The sequence below is a fragment of the Tamandua tetradactyla genome, chromosome 17 (assembly GCF_023851605.1).
Source record: "Tamandua tetradactyla isolate mTamTet1 chromosome 17, mTamTet1.pri, whole genome shotgun sequence".
NCBI lineage: Eukaryota > Metazoa > Chordata > Mammalia > Pilosa > Myrmecophagidae > Tamandua > Tamandua tetradactyla.
In genome coordinates, this window is record NC_135343.1 from 77,659,050 (window position 1) to 77,686,906 (window position 27,857).

Sequence of the window (27,857 nt, forward strand, 5' to 3'; positions counted from 1 at the left end):
CGGGTAAACTTCCGGAATCCACAACATGAACAGCCAATCACAGCCTCCCTCCGCGAGCCAATGGGAGCGCACAGTACAAAGAGCCAATCCAAGCGGCCCTATCACTGTTATGGTGCTGTCACAGCGCCGGCGTCGTGGTGCTTGGGCGGTCGCCACCGAGGGGACTTGGTGGGGCAGTCTCGGGGGTAGCCTGGCGGCGCAGTGCGCTCCTCTCCTGCCTCGGTCCAGCCCTGCACGTCCCGGCCCGCAGGCCGCAGCCGTAGGCCGAGCGTGCGGTTCCGAGCCGCGGCCTCCTCGGGGCCTGGGCCCAGTCTCGGCCTCCTGCTCCTCCTCCGCCGCCGCCGCCGGCTCTGAGGGGCTGCGAGATGCAGCCGCCCGGCCCGCCCCCGGCCTATTCCCCCGCTAACGGGGACTTCACCTTTGTCTCCTCAGCAGACGCAGAAGGTGAGACGAGCCCCAGGAGGTTCCGTCGCCCCGGGTGGCGCCGGGGCCCGACGCGGTGGGGTCTGTGCGGGGCCGAGGCGGCCGCGGCCCGGTGCGGGCGGGCGACCCCAGCCGTGGGCGCCCGCCGGACCTGCCGCGCCGCCGCGGGGACGCTTTCCTCGGGCGTCAGGTTACTCGGCCAGATCCTGGCCTTCCCCGCCGCGGCGGGTGGTGGGCTCTTCGGGGTGGCTTTGTCACCTCCACGGGACCTGCGGAGCCCTCGGGTTTTAGTTCTGGGCTTGCTGCTGCCGGAAAAGGGGAGGTGTCAGAGTGAGAACACGCCAGAAGCGTTACTGATCAGTAGGTGATTTTTTTTTTTTTAAACTGCGGTGAGATAGGGAAAGTCTGCAAATACAGACTTTCCTGGAGAAGCTCCTGCTTTTGATTGAATGAGATAGGCTGCCTAGGTCCCAGTTTCCTACCATTGTGTAGTGTTTGACCGCAGTGCTCAGAGAGGTGGACCTGGACTGGACATTTCTCGTAATCCAGCTGGGTGTCCCCAATTACCTCTGAAGAGTTCCTTGTACTGTTTTGAGAAGAAACTGTGCTAGAGAGATTTTCCTATAGAACAGGGAAATCTATTTTCCTTCTCATTTCAGTTCCTTAGCGCACTTCCTTGTTGCCTGGATCTTTCTCTCCTAGTCCTTTTCAAATTTTACTTTTATTCGAATTGGACCACCAGTTATTTTACAGGGGCCCTTTAACTGCCCGATAGGAAAAAGTTCATTGTACTTAGCGATTGAGTTTTCAGCCCAGAGACCACCTAGGTTTTCCTCAGAAATCTGATTTCATAGAGCATTCATTCATTTAGCCTGTTTTCCTTTTTTCTCCGTTTTGCTTTGTGAACAGGGTTGTTTTTTTTAAAGTGCAGTCGTTTTGATTATAATTTAAATGTGAAATAAAATTTTCATTTATTAAAAGGAACATAGCTAACACATTTCTTTTAAACTTCTTGTGAGTATTTGGTGAATACTCATAATATTGTTTGTTTGTATTTGGTAGGATAAAGTGCTTAGCGGAAGGTATCAACTTTAATTAAAACATTAAAAGAAGGTTGTCAATGAAAGCCAGAACCTGATGTTTCCTGAAACTTATGTGTGTGTATATATATATATTTTTTTCATAATCTCCCAACCCTGAGGAGTTACCTTAGTTGAATACACCTAAGAATCTGACAGAATAATGTAACTAGCTAACCCAGTGACTTTGTATATTAAACCAAGAGACCTAAAATAAATAAAATCTATAGGGTTTATTAATATACTTCTCTGTATTTGCTCCAAGGTTTCCTAGACCATGTGAATGTATAATACCCTCATAAATACATCATCCTACAGTTTAAATTTAAAGAGTATTATAGTGCATAACTCATTTGATAAGAGTCCTGATGAACTTTATTCCTATAGTTTGTAAAGAAACCAAGGCCTAGAGAGGTTCAGTAATTTCACCTCTGGAATTAAGAGCTAGTCTTTTATCTCCTCTAGTTTCTTTCCACTAAACCATGATTCCCACTTCATTGCATTTTTCTGTACTGAGTCCTGTATCTGGAGCAGGGTTGAGTCTGAGTTTGCATCCTGGCCTTACCAGTTACTATCTATATGATCTTGAGCAAATTACTTGTTCTCTCTTAACCTCAGTTTTCTTGTACACAAAAAGGCTTAAGTATTTTGTGAACATAAGGCACTTAGTACTGAATCTGATAGTTAAGTGATTGTTTTAGTTTGTTAAACTGGTTGAAATATATACCTGAAATGGACTGGCTTTTGAAAATGGGTATTGATTAGCTTTCAAGTTTACAGTTCTGAGGCCATGAAAATGTCCAAATTAAAGCATCAGCAGGATGATATCTTCTCAAAGAAAGTCTGCTGGCATTCTGGAACCTCTCTGTCAAGTGGGAAGGTACATGGTAGCGTCTGCTGGTCCTTCTCTCCCGGGTTTCGGTCCTTCTCCCTGGTTTAGTTGCTTCTAAGAGCTTCTGGCTTCAGTGTCTTCCTCTCTGAACTTCTGCATGTTTCTCCCTTTTAGCTTCTGTCTCTTTTAGCTTCTCTGGGGCCTTTTTGTCCCCCCTGTGTTTTACCTTTTTATAAAGGACTCCAGTAAGAATTTCAACAGAAATTCAACAAGCAATAGGAAAGAACATGAAAAGAGGCAAGCAAGCAAGAAAGATGATGTAAGCCACCCAATAGTCGTTCTCCCATCCTCATTTTTTTCTACCTTTAAATACTTGGTATCTATACTGAAACATTCATCTTTCCTTCAAATCTTAAAGGAAAGGTTTTTTTCTTCCTTTCCTAAGATAAACCTCTACTAGTACTTTTAATCCATTCTCCTCCTTTGGAGACTTTCTTTTTTCTATTTTTCTCTCTAGCATCTTCTGTCTCTCCTCTGTTTCTCCCATTTCTATACCATCATCATCACACAGAGGTTCCCTCCTAATTGGAAAAATCTTTAATCAACTGTACTACTTCCCTCTTTCCTTATTTTCACAGCTTAATTGTCCCTGTTATTTCTTATTTCCTCAACATCCCTACCGCTCTGCTGGGACTGCACTTGGCTTCCTGTCATCTATGGCAGTATCTTTAGCAATATTTCCCAGAGGAGTAGTGGTTCCATGTGAAATAAGTTTTGGTAAATAATAGGTTAAGCAAAGTTAAACCAGTTTCCTTAATGTAGAAATCTCAGACCTTTAATATGCTAATATTTGTTCTGAATATTAAGGGTTCTGGTATGCAGAGTTTTCCAAACTTCAGAAGCCTTTATGGAGATCATCTATCTCATGGGGACCAGATTCCACAGAACATGCATAAAGAAACACTTACTTATAAAATAAAGACAAGTTTGGGCGTTTTTTGCCTGAAATTTACATTCTTACAGTTTGTCCCCGCCTATCTTCTACAACTTCTGGAAATGAATATTAATCTGTATCATAGGCCTTGGGCTTCTGTGCCTTTGTCCATGCCTTTTCCTTAGAATGACTTCCCATTCCTTCTCTACCTTTCCAGCCACCCCTCGTGGCTTTAAGTTTAGATTCTACTTTTGCATAGCATTTCTGACTACTATTCTGATTGCTCAGGCCTCTTTACTCTTATGGTACCTATGATCAATCAGCAATATTCATTGACATTTACCTAAGAAGAGTTTGCAGTTTTTGGTTAGTTTTTTTTTTTGTTTCTGGTAGTGTTTTATATTACAAATCATCAGATTTTTAATTGAGGTATAATCCATCTACGATAAATATCATTTTAAAATGAATATTTCAGTAATTTTTAATTTATTCACAAAGTTGCACACTCATTACCACTGTCTAATTCTAAAACATTTTCATCACTCCAAAATGTAACCCCATAACCCATTAATAGTCACTCTCTGTTTCACCCTACTCCCAGCCTCTGGCAACCACTAATCTACTTTCTCTCTGCATGGATTTGCCTATTCTGGACATTTCATATAAATGAGATTATACATTAGATGGCCTTTGTATTTGGCTTCTTTCGTTTAGCATATTGTTTTCAAGGTTCATCCATGTTGTAGCATGAATCAGTATTTCATCCCTTTTTATGGCTGAGTAATATTCCATCAATTAGACTTTAAACTTGAAGAATCTTACTTCTTTATATCACTCTTAGGGTGTTATAGAATTCCGTAGTCCACAAATATTTGCTGATGGAATAATTGATACAGTGTTGCAAATGAGGAAGATAAAAATGAAAATGCTCTAAGTTTTGCAATAAAGATCTGTTGCCAAATGTCAGAAACTTGCCTCCATTTTCTCTCTTACATTCAGGTGGTCATCAAATTGTTTCAGAATACTTCCAGAATAACTATATAATTTATTCTCTCTTCACTGACATTGCCTTTATGCAAGTCCGTACCATTTCTCATCTACATTCTTTATATTGCCTCCTGAAAGGATTCCCTTCTCCCATCTTTCCTTCCTAAATCAGGCACCTGTTAGTGCAGCAGAGTGTTTCTAAAATACAAATCTAATTTTTTCTACTTGCTTTATTAAAAGCCTCTAATGTCACTTCTTCATTTATTCATTCAACATGCATTTATTGATAGCCTGTTATATACCAGGCACTGTCATAAGTACTAGGGATATAATGGTCAAAACAGAATAAAACAACAAAAAATAGAGTCCCTGCCTTCATAGAGCTTACAGATGTTAAGTAACCACACAAATATGTAATAATAAACAGTGATAAATGGTATGAAGAAAAAAGCCAAGAAACCATAAAAGGACCCCATCTTGTCTGGGAGATCAAAAAAATTTTCCTTTAGCAAGAATATCTGAAAACTGAAGAATGGATGTCATTAAATTATGTAGGTTCGAGGAAACAGCCAGTACAAAGCTGCTGTGGCAAAAACGATCCTGGTCCATTTAAGGCACTGATAGGTTTAGTGTGTCTAGAACATAGGATCTCCTCTGGGTGAGGAGAAGGGCATAAAATGAGTCTGGAGAAGTAGCTAGGGCCTGTAGATTCTTGGAGTTGAGCTGAAAAGCATTGGGAGGCCACTGAAGAATTCTAGACAGGAGAGTGAAAGATTTGTGTTAGAAAAAAAATTGTTCTGGGTATAATTTTTGAAGATAATGATTGGAAGGAAGAGAGAGCAGTTAGTAGGCCTTATAGTCGTGTTCATAGGAGATAATAGCTTGAACTAGCTTAGTGCTGATGGTAGAAAGGAGAAAAGTAGACAGGTTCAAAAGACATTTAGAGGTAAAATTGACAGGATTTAGTGGTGGATTGGGGGAGAAGGGCATGCAGTGAAACTGTCAAGCTTATGACATAGCTAGAAGAATAGTAGTGTCAAACACTAAAATAAGAAACTGGAAGAAGACTTTAGATTATAAAAAATTCAGTTTTGAAATAATTGAGTTTTGGAAACCTTATAGATGTCTAAGAGGAAATATTAAGCTGATAATTGGTTGTGTAAGTGTAGAGAAGAGGACTAGCTCCTTGTATTACAATTCAAGGTTCACCTTCCTTAATCTTTTTACCCTGGGGGTCTCATGGAACCCCTACATAAAAATATAATATCTACAGCTTACAGTACAATAGAATAATCAAAAAGTTATAGATATAGTAAGCCAATAATAATTGTTAGTGCTCTTTTGAGTAAAGAATAATTTGCTCTTTATCTGTTTATCATGGCCAAACTTTTCATTGACCCTTTCTGTGAGTTACTCCCCGCCATACAAACGCACACAGAAAGTATATCACCTGTAATACAAGATATCATATTAACTAGCATATTATATAGAAGATATTTCTGAAAAGACCTATATGCATGCAATTAAAAAAATCTAGGGGGATTTTTAGAGGAATTTTGTAGAGGAATATTTAGTTTTTCCTTTTAAAAAGTTTCCTCCTTAATTTTTTTAATTGCATGCGTATAGGTCTTATAGAAATATCTTCTATATAATATGCTAGTTAAATATGATATATAGTATATCATGTGTACAAGAAAAGTTTTTAACCCCTATTTGAAAACAAAAATGACTTTTTGACTAATCTTTCTTTTTATAAATTAAAAAACTCAGGAGGCATTACGCACATCTACACATCTGGTAAAATTGCATAGAATGATTACAGATACTTAAATGAGTGCATGAAAAATGGATGAAATCTGAATAAAGTCTGTGTATTGTCAATGTCCTGGTTTATGTAAAATGTGAATCATTGAGGAAAAGTAGGTGAAGAGTACATGCAGCCTCTCTGTTTTTATAACTTCCTCTGAATCTATAATTATTTCAGAATGAAAAGTTAAAAAAAGATTCATAAGGCAAACAATTTCTGTTAAATAACTGGCGTACGTCAAAATGAGATTTAATTTTTCTAAAAGTAGACTCCAGAGATTTCATTTAAATATAGGTTGTATTTGATTTTAATTAATATTATTTACAATATGGAGTTTACTGACAGTGTTGAATAGTAAAGCTACAGAAACCATAACCAAATTATCTGAATAAAAGAATCTAAGACAATTTTATTCAAAACTTTGAAAAATATTTTCTTATTTAGTGACATGATCAAGGTCCTATATGGGTAGGTCTGTTTGTTCATCTCTTTTATGGGCCTATATGTATATTGAAGTGTTATTCTAATAACTAAAGTGAAAAATGAAATTCACCTCTTCAATGTTAAAATGTGCTTTTATTTTTTTTGTAGCATATATACCCAAATCTGGGTTAGGTTTAAGATAAGCACTCATGGATTTTCATTTTCAATGAAAAAAGATGATATTTGTCCTTCCTCTTATTGCTTACTACATAAAAAAAGGCTTGTTCATCTATGTTAGAAGTTTAAAGGTTTAACAGAATGCTCATTGTTTGTTGTAGATACACTTGTCACAGAAATCTAGATCTTGTATAAGGACTTATCAGTAAATCTCATCCTGAGTGTCTGACTGTACTGACAAAGTTCTTTTTCTTTCAAAGTGAAGTTCTTAGACTGAGCCAAAGACTCGGAGAAAGCGTCACTTGTATGGTCATAAATTTGTGTTGAAAGTGTTACTGGGCAAAGGCGGTAGATTCTTTTGCCTAATGTGCTCAAATGAGCGACTCCTGAGACAATGGGGTTTCAAAGAGAGAAAAAGTTTATTGCTAGGTGTGAAGCAGGAGATCAGGTGGCCTGTTGGCCTCAAACTCTGTTTCTCCGAACTACAGTAATTCTGATACATTTATAGTATTAAAAGATGGCTAGGTTTTAGGATAATGAGAGTAGTGGTCCCGCATTATGTGATTAGAGGTGATTTAATTAGTGAGCATAGCCAGATTAATTACATGGTTAGTCACAGAATGTATGTAAGAAAATGGTGGCCCTAATATGATGATGGGCATGATTTTTAGTATACATTAGGTATAGGTGACTTACAGATTAAAATCTAGACTACTATGCATGTCAGGCAGGCCCACGTTGGTTAGATCTGGCTTTGATTATCAAGTTAACTTTCGACTTGAGGTGGACTAGTTCTGGGCTGACCCATGATCCTTCATTAATAAACATTAGGAATAGTGCTAGTGATTGTAAGACTCCAAAGTTGAAAAACCGGTTAAAATGAATATAGGTGAGGGTCAGTCACAAGGTTTTTTTGTTTGTTTGTTTTGTTTTTTTACATGGACAGGCACCGGGACTCGAACCGGGGTCCTCGGGCATGGCAGGCAAGCACTCTTACTTGCTGAGCCACTGTGGCCCACCCAGTCACAAGGTTTTTACACTCAGAAGGGCACAATATAGACTATACAAGAGATCAAGGCAGTTGGATAACAATTTGGAGATTACAGGTTATTTCCCTTTGTGTACTCCAATATATCAGAAAGCAAAAAGGAATGTGTATATAATGATTCGGCATCCATAATCATCCCTTAAGTCCTAATTTCTCAGTTACAAAAGGAAGGGAAAAATACTTTAAAATTTTGTTCTGCAGTTCTTCCAGGTGGCTTCAAGTAAGACTTGAAACTTACTGGTATTATCCATTCTCCCAGCCCAAAACAGTAGGGGAAACATTTCTGAAATTTCCTTTTGCAGTATGATATTATTCAAAGATTCAATTTTCTTTTAAATCCACTTATACTTATTGTTATTTCTACATTGTTTTTATTTAGGAAATGATAAGAATATTTGTTCTAGTTTGCTACCAGCCAGAATGCAATATACCAGAAACGGAATGGCTTTTAAAAAAGGGAATTTAATAAGTTGCTAGTTTACAGTTCTAAGGCCAAGAAAATGTCCCAATTACAAGTCTATAGAAATGTCCAATCAAAGGCATCCAGGGAAAGATACCTTGGTTCAAGAAGGCCAGTGAAGTTCAGGGTTTCTCTCTCAGCTGAGAAGGCACATGGCAAACACAATCAGAGTTTCTCTCTCATCTGGAAAGGCACATGGTGAACACAGTCGGGGGTTCCTCTCTCATCTGGAAAGGCACATGGTGAACACAGTCGGGTTCCTCTCTCATCTGGAAAAGCACATGGTGAACACAGTCGGGTTCCTCTCTCATCTGGAAAGGCACATGGTGAACACAGTCAGGGTTCCTCTCTCATCTGGAAGGGCACATGGAGAACACAGCGTCATCTGCTACCTTCTTCTGCTGGCTTCCTGTTTCATGAAGCTCCCGGGGAGGCATTTTCCTTCTTCATCTCCAAAGGTCACTGGCTAGTGGACTCTCTGCTTCGTGGTGCTACAGCATTCTCTGCTCTCTCTGAATCTCTTTCATTCTCCAAAATGTTTCCTCTTTTACAAGACTCCAGAAATTTATCAAGACCCACCCAAATGGGTGGAGACGTGTCTTCACCTAATCCAGTTTAACAACCACTCTTGATTAAATCTTATCTCCAGGGAGATGATCTAATTAAAGTTTCAAACATACAGTATTGAGTAGGGATTATTCTGCCTTTATGAAATGGGATTTAGATTAAAACTTGGCTTTTCTAGGGGGCATACATCCTTTCAAACCAGCACATTCCACCCTCTGGACCCTAAAAAAGGCATGTTTTCCCTATATACAAAATACATTCATTCCATAACAATACCAAAGAACCTTAAACCATTTCAGTAACATTACAAATACAAAACAAGTTAAAACCAGAAAAATCTCAAAGTTAATTACAAGGATGGTCTGTCCTAAGGCAAAATTATCCTCTGGCACTGGACCTATAAAAACTCTAAACAAGTTATTTGCTGCCAACAAACAAAGGAGGAATATTCATAGGATACATATACACATTTCTGTAGGGAGGAAGGAACACAGAGGTAACAGGACCCAAGCAGTTTTGAAAACCTGCATAGCAAAGTCCATTAGATTTCAAAGTCTGAGAGTCATTCATCCTCAGGGATTTAGAAAGCGGCAGTCCCACCTGTTCCAAGGGCCTGCACAGTGGCTTGCCTCTCTTTGAATGCAACCTTGTGGAACATTGGAGAGACCACCTTTTTCTCAGCTCCACCCTCTCCGGGTATCGGGGCTGCACCCAGGCTCTCTGCCATCTTCGGGGCACACACTCAACCCCTCCATGTGGTGGCAGCCAGTCTCTCCCCAAACCCCAAGGAATGTGCTTTACTTTCTCCAAGGCCTGAGGCAGCATAACTCTTCCGCTGAGACAAGGTGGAAGGCCCATCCTTTGCCTTAGGGGCAAACTCCCCCTCTCCATGTGCTTGGGTGGGTCTGCTTGTCTGACCTGAGGCTTCTTGACTCCGGACCCCAGCCTCCATGGCATTGCCTCTGAAGTTATTTTTCCCTCCAGTGTCTCCCTTCTCTGTCCCTCTCAGCCCTGACTGGCAGCGGCTCTGTTATACAGGTCCCACAGCACTCTCATTGGCTTTCTATGAAGTAGCCTTGGATCATGCCCATCAGGCATAAGGAGTTTCCACAGATCCTTCCTGGATAACTCCATGTCCAATCCTGGCTTTCTCTGAAATGGCTGACTGATTTCACATTTGGCCAAATTCTCACATGGGGCACCATTTTTTTGAGTCTCCCTTCCTGGAAACCCAGAATTTTCCAGAACATCAATTTCTGCTTTCTTAGTACCCAAGAGTTCAGTTCTCAGCTTATCTCTTTCCTGTCACATTTCACTGTAGGCTGTGAGGAGAAACCAGGCTGCACTTTTGACGTTTAATTTGGAGATCTCTTCTGCTAAATATCCAAGTTCATGGCTTTTAAAATCAGCCTTCCAGCCAAAGCCACTAGTCAATTTTGCCAGATTATCTGCCATTTTAAAACAAGGCTCGTCTTCCTTCCAGCCTATAATAACACACACCTTATTTCTGTCTAAGGCTTTATTAGAAGTGTTTTTAGTGTCCACATTTCTACCAGCAGTTTCTTCAAAGCATTTTAGGCCTTCTTTATCAAGCTCCACACAACTCCTCCAGATTCTTCCCTTTATCCATTTAAAAAGCCGTTGCAATATGTTTGGTATTTGCAAACTGCAGCAGCAGCACCCCTCTTCTCTAGTACCAAAATCTGTTCTAGTTTGCTAGCTGCTAGAATGCAATATACCAGAAACAGAATGGCTTTTAAAAGGGGGAATTTAATAAGTTGCTAGTTTACAGTTCTAAGGCCAAGAAAATGCCCCAATTATAACAAGTCTATAGAAATGTCCAATCAAAGGCATCTAGGGAAAGATACCTTGGTTCAAGAAGGCCAGTGAAGTTCAGGGTTTCTCTCTCAGCTGAGAAGGCACATGGCGAACACAGAGTTTCTCTCTCATCTGGAAAGGCACATCGTGAACACAGTCGGGGTTACTCTCTCATCTGGTAGGGCAACAGTGCAAGCACGGCATCATCTGCTAGCTTCTTCTCCTGGCTTCCTGTTTCATGAAGCTCCCTGGGAGGCATTTTCCTTCTTCATCTCCAAAGGTCGCTGGCTGGTGGATTCTCTGCTTCGTGGTGCTGCCGCATTCTCTGCTCTCTCCCAATCTCTTTCATTCTCTAATATGTTGCCTCTTTTGTTGGGTTCCAGAAACTTATCAAGATCCACCCAAATGAATGGAGGCATGTCATCACCTAATCCAGCTTAACAACCACTCTTGATTAAATCACGTCTCCAGGGAGATGATCTAATTAAAGTTTCAAGCATGCAGTATTGAATAGGGATTATTCTGCCTTTATGAAATGGGATTTAGATTAAAACTTGGCTTTTTTAGGGGACATACATCCTTTCAAACCAGCTCAGTATTATGTATAGTATATTATATATAGTGTAATATAATAGAAAGGAATAATTCAAAATTAGTGTTTCACGATTTTGGGCACCCATCTTAGAGCTGACCACCTGGTCCTTATTCTATTTAGTTTAAGCCATCCTTGCTTCTGGAGTGATTTTGATACTTTATCCGTGTTCTCTGACATTATTCTTTACTTGTTAACTTACTAACATACTCGACTACTAATTTTTTTTTTTTTACTTTCCTGTTGCTTTTTCCATTCACGCCTAATTTTTTTTTGTGCGTACTGGGGGAGGTGTCAAATTGCTGTTGCTGGTGTTCTTACATTTGTCCATTATAAATTCCTACTTTGCGTGGGATGGAAAATGCTACAAAGTTTCTAAGTTAAGTGCCTTTTTGGGGTTCTACCATCCATGCCATGACAAATTGCTAAGCATATATAATTCTTTAATACTATATTCCTTATAATTTATATATATATTTTTATTTAGATGAAGTGTAATTTATGAAAGAAACCCCTTAGGATCTTAACTGGCCACTTTAAGTGCAGGCTTTACCAGAGGCCAGAAAACAGTCCTTAAGGTCCTTTCCTGTCTCCTAATTCCAAGACCTTTAATGCCACTGCTCTCCTAATGACTTCCAGATCTTAATCACCCTCTTGTAAAATCAAGAAAAAGCACTCTTGAACCTGTTAGAAATGGAATTTTAGTTAAATCATAATTCTTTCCTTTTCAATTTAGATTAAGAAAAAGATACAGTCAGTAATTTTGAGAAAATAGTTCAATCACAAGTAAGGAAATGTGGCCACAAAATTCTATGGCAATTACCATTGACGGGTTATTTTTAAACTTTAATTAGGGAAGGCTAGTGAAATTCTAACATACTTGTCTTTTATCTCTAGCTGAGTTAACTTAAACCTGGATGGAACTTTGAATAGGAAATTGAAGTCTAGAAAGCATAAATGATTTGTTGAATTAATTAGTAGCTAAGCTAAAATTTAACTTCAGAAGGCAAACTTTAGTGTAATTAATCGCAGGAGTTGTCACTGCCAGACCCAGGATGTGAATCATAATTGAGACACTCATTAAACTTTAAGCTAAAATTTTAGTGGCAGTTCTTAAAAGCTAATCTGGAATTTAGAATAATGTACAAATTAAGCTCTTCTTTATACTGTATATGAAAAACGTAGTCTCTTCTCTTCTTCTTTTATGAAAGCTATAAAAGATCTCCAGATAGGAGGATCTGTGTTAGAGTGTTCTGGTTTGCTGTTGCCATTATTCTAAATGATATGATTATGTAAAGAAAAGTTAGATTAAGTAGTAGAGACCTCTTTGCTAGTCACATTTATCCAAAATTAAGCATTAATATATGAAGCACTTAGCATAGATATTTAATAATTTAAACAAAAGAATATATGAATAAGTCCATGAAAAAGTAGAAAAAAATTACCTGGTTTTCCTTTCACAAATAAATTATATCTAGTGATTTATAATATATACATATGTAACGCCTTTAAAAAGGATTTGTACAATTATTGTGTTCTGAGGTGTTTAATGTGTATAATAATGAAGGGAAAACAAAATGATGTCATTTATGCTTTATATGTATACTGTGTATCTGTGTATATATATTCAATTTAAATTTTAGAGTTCATGTTATGTTCGGAGTCTGGTACCAGTCTAGCTAATTAGCTATGAAACCTTTCATATGTCTTTTTGCCTCTTTCATTTTCTTGTTTGTAAAATCATGGATGGTTTTTTGATACCTATCAAATATAAAAATTGAGAATTTTATGAAATAGCAGATATTCATAGAGATCTTCAATCATAATTTTCTTAGTTGAATATATGCTCACTTTAGTAAAGATTCACATATTTTACCTTGACTTACAATTTTGTCCTCTTTTCTCCAAAGATCTCAGTGGTTCAATAGCATCCCCAGATGTGAAATTAAACCTTGGTGGAGATTTTATCAAAGAATCTACAGCTACAACATTTCTGAGACAAAGAGGGTATGGCTGGCTTTTGGAAGTTGAAGATGATGACCCTGAAGATAACAAGCCACTCTTGTATGTAAAAATAATAATGTGTTATTTTGGTTATTATAGCTAGATTGTGGTATGATTATATTCCTTCATGTTAAAGAAAAGTATGGAAAACCTTAGACTTTTTGGTGAAAACCTACAGCCATTTTAATTTTACCACTAATAAAAACCTTTAAATATTTATGAGAATATTTTATAACCTACTGTGTGGCAAAATTTAAAAAAACAGTAATCTTATATCACAAACATACATACAAGTACACACCAAACTATTATGGCTTATCTGGTTCTATCAGCTGTCAAGTAAACAAGCAATTTAAATTTAAAAACGGGGTACTTGGATGCTTGCTGTTCAAACTCAGGTTTGAGACAAATTAAAACTTCTAAGAATATTGCCAATCTAAAATCACTCCTAAATAAAAATTCTAGAGCTACCATTGGGAGTGAGATTATTGGGAGACATTCAGTGTCTTCATAGTACTTGAAATTTTTGAAGTAATTGTGTATCATCTGGAAAAAAATGTAAAGAAGTTAACAGTTTTGGAAAGAAGAACCTATAGCTTTGTAAAATTAAGGCATTATCAAGTTATTCTTTGTAGTAATTATTGGTAGAGCAAATGCTGAAATATCCCATGTTTCTTAATGTTAATGAACCATATGTCCTCAAATCCAAGACACCATGAATTATAAGATGCAGAAGTATGATATTTTACATATCACTAAGATAGGTGCCTAAGCCAGGACATTGAAGGGCTATATCTTCAATGTAAGGGTAAGTGATAAATAACCTACCACCCAGAACAGGACAGCCAAAAAGTTTGCTTGTTTCAGCTGGCACTGAAGAAAAAAATTTCCAAACAATGAAGCAAATCCCAACAGTATATATGGAAAAACAGCTTTGAATTTACAATCAGAATTTATATACTGATTAATTCAGGCAGCTAACTCATTGGTTTATCCAACTTTATTGAAGAAAAATAAATCGGTTATAGGCAGAGGTATTAGTTGATCCATGAAAACTTGTATCATTTATTCAGTGTCAAGCAGAGAATTTTATTTAAAATTGTCTCATATTGGTAAGGGTTCCAGGAGACTGGCTAAGGAAAAGGGATATTTTGGAACCACTTGGCTTCACTCTAGGTTAACCACAATTTTAAGACACTGGTGATCATGAAATGAATCTCAACTTTAGAAATATGGAAAAATTGAAAAATGTTCACCTTGGTAACAGTAAAATATGATGCTTAAGGGCAGAAATTTTGTTTTTTTTTTAGACCTGTAGAGACTATACTGGCATATTTATACTTAAATTATTTTGCAACTGTCTCAATAGTTAGAGGTTTGATTCTTGAGAACTTATATTTTTTTATTATAGGGAGGAACTGGATATTGACCTAAAGGATATTTACTACAAAATCCGTTGTGTTTTGATGCCAATGCCATCGCTTGGTTTTAATAGACAAGTGGTGAGGGACAATCCTGACTTTTGGGGTCCTCTGGCTGTTGTTCTTTTCTTTTCCATGATATCGTTATATGGACAATTTAGGGTAAGTATGTTTTATTTTTCACAAATTACGAATATTCTAAGATGTTTAAAAATTAAATGTGGCCAAACAATAACTACTGATACCTTGTATGTGAAAAATGCTTTACCTTTACCCAGTATTTCTTATTTGCTTATTTCAAAAGCTGTTTATAATTATATAAGTAGGGAATATTTTAGAGCTGTGCTTTTTTCACATCATCATTCACATAGAAAATGTTAATATTTATATCACATACCTGGGGTAAATAAATGGATCTACTCCCAGCTGACCGGAAGTGACCAGTCCTGGCTACCCATGCCCTTTTTGAATTCCCTAAGAAATGAAGAGGTTGAAACACAGTACTCATAATCATGTTGCTATCTTTTATTCATTTTTAATTCTGTTTTTTCAAAAATAAGCATTTTTAATAAATGATAACAAGGGTCCCGTTAGTATTTGTTTTTATACTGTTTCTGATATTAACCACTTTGTCCTAGTCTCAGGGCTTTTTTCTTGATCATCAAAATACCTATCACTCCCCTATCCTTAGTTTAAGGCTAGGGAATAAAAAATAGCTCTTTACTATGAGCAGTTTAGAAATGTATTAGTTTCCTGTTGCTGCATAACAAATTAGCATAAATTTCTGGAGGTTGTAAGTCCAAAATGAGTCTTAGGAGTTAAAATCAACTTGTCAGCAGAGCTGGTTTCTTTGGAAATTTTGGGGCAGAAACTGTTTCTTGCCTCTTCCACATCTAGAGGTTGCTGGCATTCCTTGGCTTCATCAGTCTAATCTCCGCTTCTATCATCATATCACCTTCACTACTATAGTCAGATTGCCCTTTGCCTGCCTTTTATAAGGAGATTTATGATTACTCTTAGGGTATATCTGGATAATACAAGATAAACTCCCTATCTCAAGATCCTTAACTTAATTACATCTGTGAACTCTTTTTAGCTGTATAATGTAACATATTACCAGATTCCAGGGATAAGGACATGGACTTCTTGAGGGTGCCTTTTTTCAGTGTAATGCAGGGAACCTTTGGAAGTATGATTTCTCAGTCTGTATTCATACAGCATTACGCTAGTTCTATTAGTATTTACTCTAAGAGATTATAGTAGGTATTCTTTCAGAACTGTTCCAGGGACCATTAAAGAAGATGAAGGACTCTGGCCACCTATCCACTACCAGTCCTCCATGTAGGACACCTCTCATTTTATCTGTCTACTGTCCCCATAGAATGTCATTCAATTTGGATTTATCTGATATATTCTCATGACTGGATGGAGGTTCTGAAATTTTTTATATGAATACTACAGAAGTAACATGCCCTTCTTTGTGCATACTATCAAGGAGTATGCGATAGCAGTTATGCCTTATTACTAGTGATGTTAACCTTGATCAGTTAGCTTAGTTAGCTTATGAAGTGGTACTACCCAATTCATTCCTCCCCTGTAAAGTCGCTATTTTCCCCTTTGTGATTAATAAATACATTATGAAGGTACTTTGCAACTATGCAGGTCTCTTGATTCTTGTTAAACTTTAGTCCACTAATCTTAGCATCCATTGATGGATCTTGCAAGCAGCAGTTACTTCTATAGTATAGTATAGTGTTTGCTGAATAGTTATTTTCTATTTCCCTCATTTAATTGATACTCTTCTCTGAGGAACAGCTATCCCTTCTTTCTCATTATTTAATTATTCAGTTATTTATATCAGAATGGACTCATTTATTTATTTTATTAACTGGGTTGTAGTTCGATACGCTTATCCTTTATTTTATTTTTCACATTGTTCTAGCTTTAGCCATTGGAACCTCCCTCAAGTTGTCTTCTGTGTCCTTTTGACATGCCCCCATTCTTTTTTTGAGCACCTCCTTACGTTTTGACCACACAGGGTGTTCCAGGCTTTTCTTGTATTTTCCCTGCCCCAGCCCTGGAATGAGCCATTTTTCTAAGGAGTCCTAGTTTGTTTTATTGGGGAATGTTGTTTAGAAAACAGTATCTGACTGATAACTGTGCTTACATTGTTACTGGGATGTAATTGTTTCTAGACCCTCCCAGCAGACAGGGGATACATACATATATGCATGTATCATTACTCTAAATCTGAGGAATCAAAGTTGTCTGAAATGTCTTTCGTATTCTATTACTTGGATAAATGTGTAACTAATGTAAGTTTTAAAGACCTCCAGAGAAGATTGGTAACTTGTTTCAGTAACGAATTCAGTGATGAATTTTCCTTTTTTTTTAAATTGAGAAATCTTCACACACATACATTCTATACATGGTGTATAATCAGTGGCTCACAATATTATCACATAGTTGTGTATTTATCACCATGATCATTTTTTAGAACATTTGCATCATTCTAGAAAAAGAAATAAAAGAAAAAAGAAAAACTCATGCATACCGTACACCTTACCCCTCCTTCTCATTGACCACTAGTGTTTCCTTCTACCCAATTCATTTTAACCTTTGTCTCTCCTGTTATTTATTTATCCATATTTTTCATTCATCTGTCTGTACCCTGAATATAACGAGCATCAGACACAAGATTTTCACAATTACAGTCACATTGTAAACTTTATATCTTTATACAATCATCTTCAAAAACCTAGACTACTGGAACACAGCTCAGTAGTTTCAGTACTTCCCTCTAGCCACTCCAATACACCATAAACTAAAAAGGGATATCTATATAATGTATAAGAATAACCTGCAGGATATCCTCTCAACTCTGTTTGGAATCTTTCAGCCACTGAAACTTTATTTTGTCTCATTTCTCTCTTCCCCCATTTGGTCAAAAAGGTTTTCTCTATCTCTTGATGCTGGGTCCTAGCTTATATAACCTGGGTTTTCTGTCCCACATTGCCAGGGAGATATACACCCCTGGGAGTCATGCCCCACACAGGTGGGGAGGGCAGTGAGTTCACCTGCTCAGTTGGCTTAGAGAGAGGACACACCTGAGCAACAAAAGAGGTTCTCTGGGAGTGACTCTTAGGCATAATTATCAGTAGGCTTAGCTTATCCTTGGCAGGAATAAGTTTCATAGGGACGAACCCTAAGATTGAATGCTCAGCATATTGATTTGGTTGTCCCAACTGCTTTTGAGAATATAAGAAATTCTCCATATGGAGAAGTTAGATATTTCCTCCTTTCTTCCCATTCTTGAGGATGTTGTAAACCAGGGTGTTGGGAGTAAACACATTGTACTTTTTTAATTTTTTGTAGTAAGTAATCTTTTATCTTAGATCTTGAAATACTGAAGTTTCTTAGGCAACTAATCATTGCCAAATCAATTTTGCATTTAAAATTATATTACACATTATATTCTTATTAAGGTTTGGAAAGATACCTGGGAGCCCTCATAACCTCTGTATTACCTGAAATTAAGGTTGTTAAGCTGTCTTATATGGCAAAGGATTTGAATTCCTAGAAAATTATTCAGCTTATTTGGAACAAAGGAATTGACTACATGAAATACTTTTTTCTTTTCCCTTTAAGGTGGTCTCGTGGATTATAACCATTTGGATATTTGGTTCTCTAACAATTTTCTTACTGGCCAGAGTTCTTGGTGGAGAAGTAAGTAGTTAACTGTGAAAGTGGCGTTTGTTTTAATGTTGACTTTTATTTTTGATACTGCAAATGTCATTAGTCGCTATACTCATTGTAACTGTTTCTTATCCCAGAATTGCTTTTAGTTATGCTAGTTCCTTTAAAATGATCTTTTATTCAATGTTAGAATTTTGTTTACTCAATAATGTTATGAGTAATGAATAAAAAACCAAAGATCCCATCCCTATCCTCAAGTAATTTATACCTTTTTAGTGAAGTGTATAATTTATTTTCTATTATAACAGTTCTCAAACTTTCTGATTTCTAGTTCTCAAAAAGCCTTTGTTGAAAAAAAAAAAGCCTTTGTTGAAAAAAAAAAGCCTTTGTTTATGTGGGTTATATTTATCAATGTTTACCATGTTAGAGATCACAACAAAAATTTTAAATATTTATTCACTTTAGAATAACAATAAGCCAAAAGTAATACATGTTTTTTCCTTTTTCCTCTTATATGCAGTATGGTAGGAGTCACATTTCATTCTTTTTCCATGTGACTATCCCATTATTGCAGCACCATTTGTTGATTTTTTTTTTGAGGGGAAAGTACACAGGCCGGGAATTGATCCCAGCTCTCCTGCATGGCAGGCATTGAACTACCCTTGCACCCCCTAAATAATACAATTGTAAGAAAATTAACTGTATTCCAAAACAAAAACATTGTGAGAGGTCTGGCAATGTTTACATTTTTGCATATTTCTTTAGTATCTGCCTTAATAAAAGATAGCTGAATTCTCATATCTGCTTCTACATTCAAGTCTGTTGTTATATGTTGTTTTGATTAAAGTATATGAAGAAAATATGACCTCACACAGATATGTACTTAGAAAGGGACGTGTATTTTAATAGCCTTTCAGATCTTTGTGGATATTCTTCTCTTATACTATACTAAAACTTGCGAAGTAGTAGTTTCTTAAAAGTGTATTGCAGTGAGGAATCTAAGACTATATCAGTTAACCTTTCATACTGTTTTGTTAAAATTCACTTTGAATGAATCTTTTTACCCACACGTGATTTTTTAATACTTAATTGATATATAATTTATCTACCATAAATTCACTAACAGAGAGTGTACAATTAAATAAACCCACAAGTGATTTTATAGCATCATGCATGTTCATTTGTAGAACAGTGGTTTGCTGAGCTATGCAGATTTTGCAGATGTTGATACATACAATATCAGAAAGTCACATTCATTAATATCACCACTTATTTCCTCAGAAAAGTCTTTATGGGAAAACTGTCAAGTTTATAGTGCTGTATACAAATTTTCCAAAAGTCTTATTTTGCTTGAAAGTTCAGATTTTGTCATTTGCTACAATACTGTCAATTGTTTTCCTTGAAGCAATGCACTCATTTCATTCCTTTTCAAGAAAATATTTGCCAATACCCAAGACCAAATAATTTTAATTTGTCTGCAAGTTCTTAAAAAAACGTGTTTCATGAACAAGCATCTGATTCGATTCACGACTCAGTCGCAGAAGTGTTCTTCCATTGAATATAACCATTGAAGTTCAGAAGAAGAGCCTTCTTTGTACTTGCCATTTTTCATGCAGAATATATAAAAGACAGTACCTCCTCAGACCCACAGGAATACCTCTAATTAAAAAAATAATAATAAGTGTTGACAAGGATGCAGAGAATTAGGAATGCTTTATGTTGTTTGTGAATATGTAAAATAGTACAGCTACTGTGGAAAACAGTTTGACAGTTATTCAGAAAGTTAAATAAAGGCAACCTTATGACCCAGCAATCCCATTTCTAAGTATATACCCAAACGAATTGAAGTCTGGAATTCAGACAGATATTTATATACCTGAAGCCTGGAACTCAGACAGATACTTGTACACCTATGTTCATAATAGTATTATTCACAATGACAAAAATTTGAAAGGAAGCAATCTAACCGTTCATCTTCAGATGAATGGATAAACAAAATGTAATATGCATAAACAATGGAATATCACTTAGCCTTAAAAAGGAGTGAAGTCCTGCTACATGCCACTACATGAATGAACCTTGAAGACATCATGTTGAGTGAAATAGGTCAGACACAAAGGAACAGATAATGTATGATTCCACTGAAGTAAACTAGCCATAATAGACACAAAGGAACAGATAATGTATGATTCCACTGAAGTAAACTAGCCATAATAGACACAAAGGAACAGATAATGTATGATTCCACTGAAGTAAACTAGCCATAATAGACACAAAGGAACAGATAATGTATGATTCCACTGAAGTAAAGTAGCCATGATAGGTAAATGCATAGAGACAGAGAGTAGAATATAGGTTACCAGGAAAGAGGAATGAAATAGGGTGCTAATGCATAATGGATGTAGGGTTTCTGTTTGGGGTAATGGGAAAATTCTGGTGGTGGACGGTTGACATCATTTTTGTTGTTAAAATAGTTTTATTTACTTAGCATTGCATTTTTGTTTGCTTTTATTTTAAAAAACATTTTTATTGTTAAATATATATACGAAGAAAAGAGAGGAAAAGCAATGATTTTCAACAAATAGTTACAGAACAGATTTCAGAGTTTGTTAGGGATTACCATTTCACTATTTCAGATTTTTCCTTCTAGCAACTCCAAAACACCAGAGGCTAGAAAAACTATTTTGTGTGTGTGTGTGAAAAATAACAATATGCACAAAAAAGCAGTTAATTTCAAAGTACATTACAACAATTAATTGTACAACAGATTTCGAAGTTTTGGTATGGGTTACATTTCCGCAGTTTTAGGTTTTCACTTCTAGCTGCTCTTAGATACCGGAGACTAGACATAATATCAATATAATCAGTAATCATACACGTTTGTTAAACCCTACCTTCTCCGTTTAACTCCGCATTGACCTTTCATCTTTCCCCCACTCTTTAGGGCTATTTGAGCTGTGCCCATTCTAACTACTTAATGTTGGTTTTAATACATTATTTCAAGATTTATGAGGCATACAAAGAAAAGAAAATAGATTTTAGATATTAATAGACTATATTATGGACCATGAGGGGAGTCAGGAAACCCATACTGAAAGGAGATATATTTCACCAAAGAAATTCTAGCATCCCCTCGTACTTACACTACTAGTGGAGCTGCAATATGTTCACAGTATCATTATTTGCTACCTAAAATTCTAGTATCAGGTGTATCAGAATCGGGATTTTTAAAAAAAAATTTTAATTGTGAGAAATATATACAAAAAGCAATACATTTCAGAGCATACAGATATTGTATGATTCCATTTAAATGAAATAGCCATAATATGCAAATGCATAGAGACAGAAAGTAGAGTATAGATGACTAGGAAGGGGGGATTGGAATGAGCCACTAATGGGTAATGAATAGACGGTTTCTGTTTGAGGTGAAGGGAAAATTCTGATGATGGATGATTGATTCTTAACTTAGAACGTTTGAATACATTTAGAATTAACATTTATCTACCAAGCCTTTTCACTGTGCACATGGAAATATAAAATAATTCTAACAAAAACTTAAAATTATATTTGTTCTTATATCTTTGTCCTATAGTATACAAACCTGGTTTAACATTTATATGAAAATAGATATAACTAAATTTTTTTATAATTTTAGGAACTGTTGATATAGCAGTTAAACCTAGATCTTAATTTGAACTCTGTTGCCTTCCAGTTTTGCTTTCCTGAGCAAAGCACTTTGTCTGAGACTCAGTTTCTTCATTTTTGATCAGTAATATGAAGTCAAATGAAGTAACACGTAAAGCCCTATCACAAAACTTGGCACATACTAGCTACTAAAAAGTATTTTTCTCTTGAAATCTCTTCCTTCCCCCTCACCCTTCTCTTCTTGTCTGCCTTTGTTACATCTTGTCTGCCTTTGTTACATCTAGCATCTCTACCTTGACTTTTTTACCTAAACAAGAAGATTGTGGTCTCTTTTAATCCTCCTATAATTTAACGAAGCAGTGACAGATTGTATTGTAGTGATTTTCTGAAGGTAATTGTATATATATATATACAATTATATATATATACTTATATATATATATAAGTCTGAAGCTCAAGAGAGAGATAAAGGATGGAAATATAGATTTGGGTGTCATCAGAAAACTGATGATAATTGAAGCAGTAATGGTGGATGAGACTGCCTAAAACATGGGAGACTTGATAATTCTGAAGATGTAAAAATTTCTCTAAGTTAATCAAAAATGAAGTGCAGTCACAAAATTCCAGCAGGTATTTTGAAAAATATAAACAAAAATTTTGCTCAGAGTCATCTTGGAAAAATATTTTTGTGAGATAATCTAGGAAAGTTCTTGTGAATAGTGTATATATTTTATATGATAATTTGAAATATAATAGGTATGATACTTATAATTTCTTCTTAGTTCTCTTGTTGATATATGTATAACAAAGAATATATTATGTGCATTAGTAAATAAATGAGTATCTTCATTTCTATGATACTTACTTAAAGTTTTGAAAATTCACAGGTTGCATATGGCCAGGTTCTTGGAGTTATAGGATATTCACTACTTCCTCTCATTGTAATAGCCCCTGTACTTTTGGTGGTTGGATCATTTGAAGTGGTTTCTACACTCATAAAAGTAAGTAGTGTGTGTATAAAAGGTAGTGTATATATTTGGTAGTGGCAAGAGTATACTAGTTGTGACTAAGAATATTATAATTATAACCTTATCAAACAGTTGGTAGTATTTTTTCACAGTGACCTTCCTTACTGATCTTACCAATTATGTTTTTATGATTTTCCCAGTTTAATCTGCTTTAAATTAAAATTTTTGCCTAGGGGGAAAAACAAATTGAAAATCAAGATATTAAAAGAGTTTTTTGAATGTTGAATTTTTTTGTGTGTTCATCACATGAGTTCATCTGACTGGGATTTTGGAGGAGATATTTATTTAAAATTTCACTGCATGTTTAGTAGCTGTTACTTCTGTTTGAATAGTAAGTTTCTTATCAAATATTACTGTTTTAGTTCTAATAAATTGACTTCTGGATTACAGAAATCAGGACTTTATACTGTGTTAGATTTACCTTAGTATATGTTCACATTTTAAACATTTACTGATAACATTAAATGTTAATAATAAATAATGATATTTTTAGCATTTATTAATTTTGAGCAATTTTGGAAAATAAATGGCTGCTTTAGCACATGTATGTCTATTACATGGTAAATGTAATTTTTTTCTTTATAACTAGTAGAACTTTTTAAGATCGCCACTTTCAGAACTATTACGTAGCCTTCCCACTAAAATAATTTGTCTTTAAGTAGCCAAACCATTTAGTTTTTATGAGATTTTAGTCTCTTTAAAACTCATTAACTAATTCTAATATAAAAGAAATAGAGATTCCTTTTATAATTGAACAACTGCAGGCTAATATATAAACATTCAGTATTGAAAAGAGCATAGGTTTTGGAACCAGTCAGTTCTGAATTCAAATCCTTGCATTGCCATTTATTTACTATCTAACCTTGAGGAGATGTTTTAACTTTTCTAACCTTTAGTTTGCTCATCTGCAGACTGGGAATCTTACTTCCTTTTTAGGGTTTGTTATGAGAATTTTGAAGTATATATGAGGTGTAATGCTAAGCGTTTGGCACAAAGTAGGCACTCAGATGATAGCTCTTGTTATTGCAAAGATTCTTACAGAATATTTTGAGAACATCTTTGTATGTTTGAACTGTTACACTTTAGGGACCATGGAGAAGACCAATATTGCTTTCCTCAACATTTTAACTCTAAAACTTTAAGAAGAAAACATTGGCAGTCCATTCGTTATTGGAACTTGGTTTAGGAGTTTTACGGGCAGCAGCTAGCCCCATGCTGGCATTTAATTATCCCAGCCTTAGTGAACATACCACTTTACCAAATCATTCTGATTCACTTCCTGCTGTGTGTTTTACTTGGGTTAAAGCCTGTTTGAATACTTGTGAGGCTACTCATTGTCCTCTGGCTAATTTTAGTCATACAGTTCAAACTGAAAGTTGAATATTCTTTATGCATTATATATTATTAGAAAATGGAAAAAATCTGTTTTTCATATCATTTCAAATTCAAGATAAAATAATTTTTAAATTTCATGTTTTCCCTTGCCAATTTTTTTCCTAATTGTTCAATCTGTTTATAATGAACTATTGTGCATGTTTCTCATGTAAATCAAAGGTTTATTGAGAAATATGATGGAAAACTCCTAATCAGTTAACTCTAGCATCAGAATATACTTAATTTATAAGCCCTACCTTTATTTAATATTAATTTCTATAATTTTTATCAATCTTTAGCCATTTATTTATAATGAAAAGTGTTTTAATCATAATTAACATACAAATACAATTCAATTATAATTTTGTTTATATTCAACAAAATATGTTTTTTTGAAATTTCTGTGTGTTTGAAATTTTGTAGTTTTTTTTTCTTTAAATGCAAAACCAAGGTAGAAAGTTTGGACATCGCAGGACAATCAGTCTGCCTGTATTTATTTTATACTGTACCAGTGGTTCTCAACCGGAGATGAATATTCCCCCCAGAGGGTATTTGACAATGCCTGGAAATTATTTGGGGTGCTACAGAAGAGTGGAGTGTAAGAGATCTGTTATCAGCATATAGTAGTTAGAGGCCAGGGACACTGCTCAACATGCTACAATGCACAGGACAGCCCTCCAAAACAATTCTCAAGCCCAGAATGTCTATATATGAGGTTGAGAAACCTTGCTCTATGCCAGGGTTGTTTTTATCGTAGTTTCTCTAATATCTACTCTTGAAGTTCTTCCTTCATTTTATGTTTTATAAAATGCTTTGGATGACTGCATCAGTAAGTACCATAAAAATAAACAAAACAAAGTACTATGTAAGTTTCCTGTGGAAATAATTTTAAATATGTATAATTAGAAACTCACTGTGTATTTTATTAAATTAAGCTCTTGACCAAAATATAATATTTTCCTCATTATTTAACCCTTTACTTGCACCTCTTCCTAGGAAACTGTTGTGATACTTAACAAAATAAATATTGTGTAAAATTTTCACTTAGTCTGTTTTTGTACTTTTTAAGGGAAAAGCAGGAAAATTTTCTAACTTGCCTGAATCAATTTGCTTTCAGCAGCCAATTTGGCCCGATAATAGTTTTCCCAAAAGTTGCCTAATCATAAAAATCATTAGTTAAAAAGACTGGTATTAGAACCCTTCCCTTCCCTCCCTTAGAAATTCTGATTCAGCAAAACTTGAATAAGTCTTATCTTAATAGATGAGAAGATTTGATAAGGAAAGAAAAGATTTCATAGAAAAGAAAAGATGTTAAGATTTAATAAGAAAAGGCCACAATTGCGAAAGTGAAGAAGCAGAGCGAGGGCAAACATTCTTCGTAAGTTAACATTCTTAATAAGTTTTACCGTTTAACCACAATTGTCAGGGTTGACTTAAATATTGTAAATTTTGTTTTTACTCTATAATATCCAGAAAGTTACTTGACTTGCTAATATGCTGACTTTTGTCTTTTTCTTTCTTTCTTTTTTTTTTTTTTAAAGCTGTTTGGTGTGTTTTGGGCTGCCTACAGTGCTGCTTCATTGTTAGTGGGTGAAGAATTCAAGACCAAAAAGCCTCTTCTGATTTATCCAATCTTTTTATTATACATTTATTTTTTGTCCTTATATACCGGGGTGTGATCTGGAAAAGTCATACATGAGTAGAAAAGACAATGTTACATTTGTATGTAAGCTGGGAATTCTTGCTGAGGAAGGTGGAGAAAACCTGTTGCTGGTAAAATTTTACATGTACCAGTTCTAAAGGCAGGTTTGAGGTTAAGTTTTTTTGTATTTAATTAAGCAATTGAGGTTTTTTTGGTCAATTCTAGATTTTGTTTGATTCTTCATATTCCAGTGAATAAAATATAAAAGGATTGTGTTCTTAAGATTGTGTTAATATTCACCTAAAAAACTTGTGCCAAAAGCACCTGGACTGGTAATTCTGTTTCACTTGAAGGGCAAAATATGACAAGATCTTGCTAATCTAAAAGTGCAATTTTTTTCTTTGAAGAGCTTTCTTGCACCACAGATCCTGTAGATATATATTTATATTTATACGTATATATTTATGAAATAATTATTATTCACAAAATGTATTTCTGAATAGCTAGAAACTAGGGATATTTTAAATCTGATGCTTAAACTTTCTTTAATTTGGCCACAAACCTTTTTTATTTATAAATTTAAATTTTTTTTAATTGTATATAATTTTTTAAATCTCATATTTGTGTCAGTACTTCCTTGTTAAGAATTCTTAATAACTAAAACTATTGTTAATAGTCGCTGATATAGATTTGATATGTTTGGATGTGCTTTTAAAACCATTTTTGAATGTCTAAAGAGCTGACTTAAAGTTTCTGTTTATCTTTCTGATCAAGGGGGCAAGAGGTATCATATATGTGGCATTCATTAAAACTGTTAATATGTAGAAAAACAGTAAGATTTATAACATAAGTAAATATTTTTAAAGTGGTACTCCTAAATCATAAAATTGCTGGAAAGAGACCCCTTAAAAACAATGTTATTTGAAGTAGACAAAATAAAATGCTTCCCAGCTGTGTGTTTTGTCTTATAACAACTTATCCTCTATTACTTGATATTTTAACAAGTATCAGGTACACTCTAGCAAATGTACAATTTTTGCTAATGAAATATTAGGAATTTTTAACACTGAAATTTTTGCTGCAAATAATTCATAGGCTCTATCTGTACCTTTAATTAATATTATTTTGTAAAGTAGAGAAAGTACTTTGTTTACATCTGCAAAATAGCAAATTACTACGAACTAATAGCATATTGTTGTATTACCCTGTCTGGTCCCAGCTGGAAGGGTTAACTGCAGTTCTTAATAAGATAATATAGCCATCTCTTGGTATATATTCTTTTAGCAACCTTATCCATTAGGAAATGGCCAGCAACTCTAAAACAAGCCTACAAATTAGAAGTAATCAAGTTCATCTCTCTTCCTCCCCAAAAAGGAAACAAACTAATAACTGATTTTAAGCTGCAGAAAAAGTGAGTCAGAATTATCTAGAAAATCACATATACTGATTTTTTTAAAAACAGGTTTAGGAAAACAGAAGTACCAGAAGAGGATAATTTATAGAACCTAAAATAATATGAAGTAGTAAGGAAGGATCTGTGGCAACAAAAGCAGCAACTGTAAAATAAACAATTTTTCCGCCTCAGAAGTTCCTGAGGTCATTGCTTAGTAGAATGGATTATTGTGTTTGATGCTGATAGTGTTGACGCTCTGATCTTCCCATAAAAATTTGGGAATCAATGGTGAAATTTTACTCAGCATTAAATCAAGGCATTTTAGGACACCTTTATTAAAAATGGCTTAATTTTTTTAAATGTGTCTCCTTATATTTATGTATTTCTGTATCTATACATACACACTCAGAAAAGCAAATGTATGATACGTATATTATAGGAAATTTTGTTCACAGGTTTTTTGGGGGGCAGAGGGTGGTGCATGGGCCAGGAATCGAACCCAGGTTT

At 35.3% G+C, this 27,857-nt stretch overlaps 1 protein-coding gene across 2 annotated transcripts; it reads left to right on the plus strand.

Moving 5' to 3' along the window:
* Positions 1 to 104: 104 nt before the first annotated feature.
* YIPF4 (Yip1 domain family member 4) lies at positions 105 to 27,857 on the plus strand. 2 transcript variants are annotated; one of them, XM_077135014.1, is made up of 6 exons: positions 105 to 444; positions 13,058 to 13,211; positions 14,563 to 14,734; positions 18,221 to 18,298; positions 22,801 to 22,914; positions 25,857 to 27,857. In XM_077135014.1, exons 1-6 carry the CDS (start codon positions 366 to 368, stop codon positions 25,992 to 25,994), a joined length of 735 nt encoding a protein of 244 aa, XP_076991129.1. In that variant the 5' UTR covers positions 105 to 365; the 3' UTR covers positions 25,995 to 27,857. The 2 variants fall into 2 exon arrangements, with proteins under 2 accessions (XP_076991129.1, XP_076991130.1); XM_077135015.1 differs by lacking the exon at positions 25,857 to 27,857 and adding an exon at positions 25,577 to 25,775.

Coding starts and splice junctions, on each gene's coding strand:
- YIPF4 (XM_077135014.1), top strand. CDS start 366: ATGCAGCCGCCCGGCCCGCCCCCGGCCTATTCCCCCGCTAACGGGGAC. Junction 445..13,057: donor CTCCTCAGCAGACGCAGAAG/GTGAGACGAGCC, acceptor TTTTCTCCAAAG/ATCTCAGTGGTTCAATAGCA. Junction 18,299..22,800: donor CCAGAGTTCTTGGTGGAGAA/GTAAGTAGTTAA, acceptor GAAAATTCACAG/GTTGCATATGGCCAGGTTCT.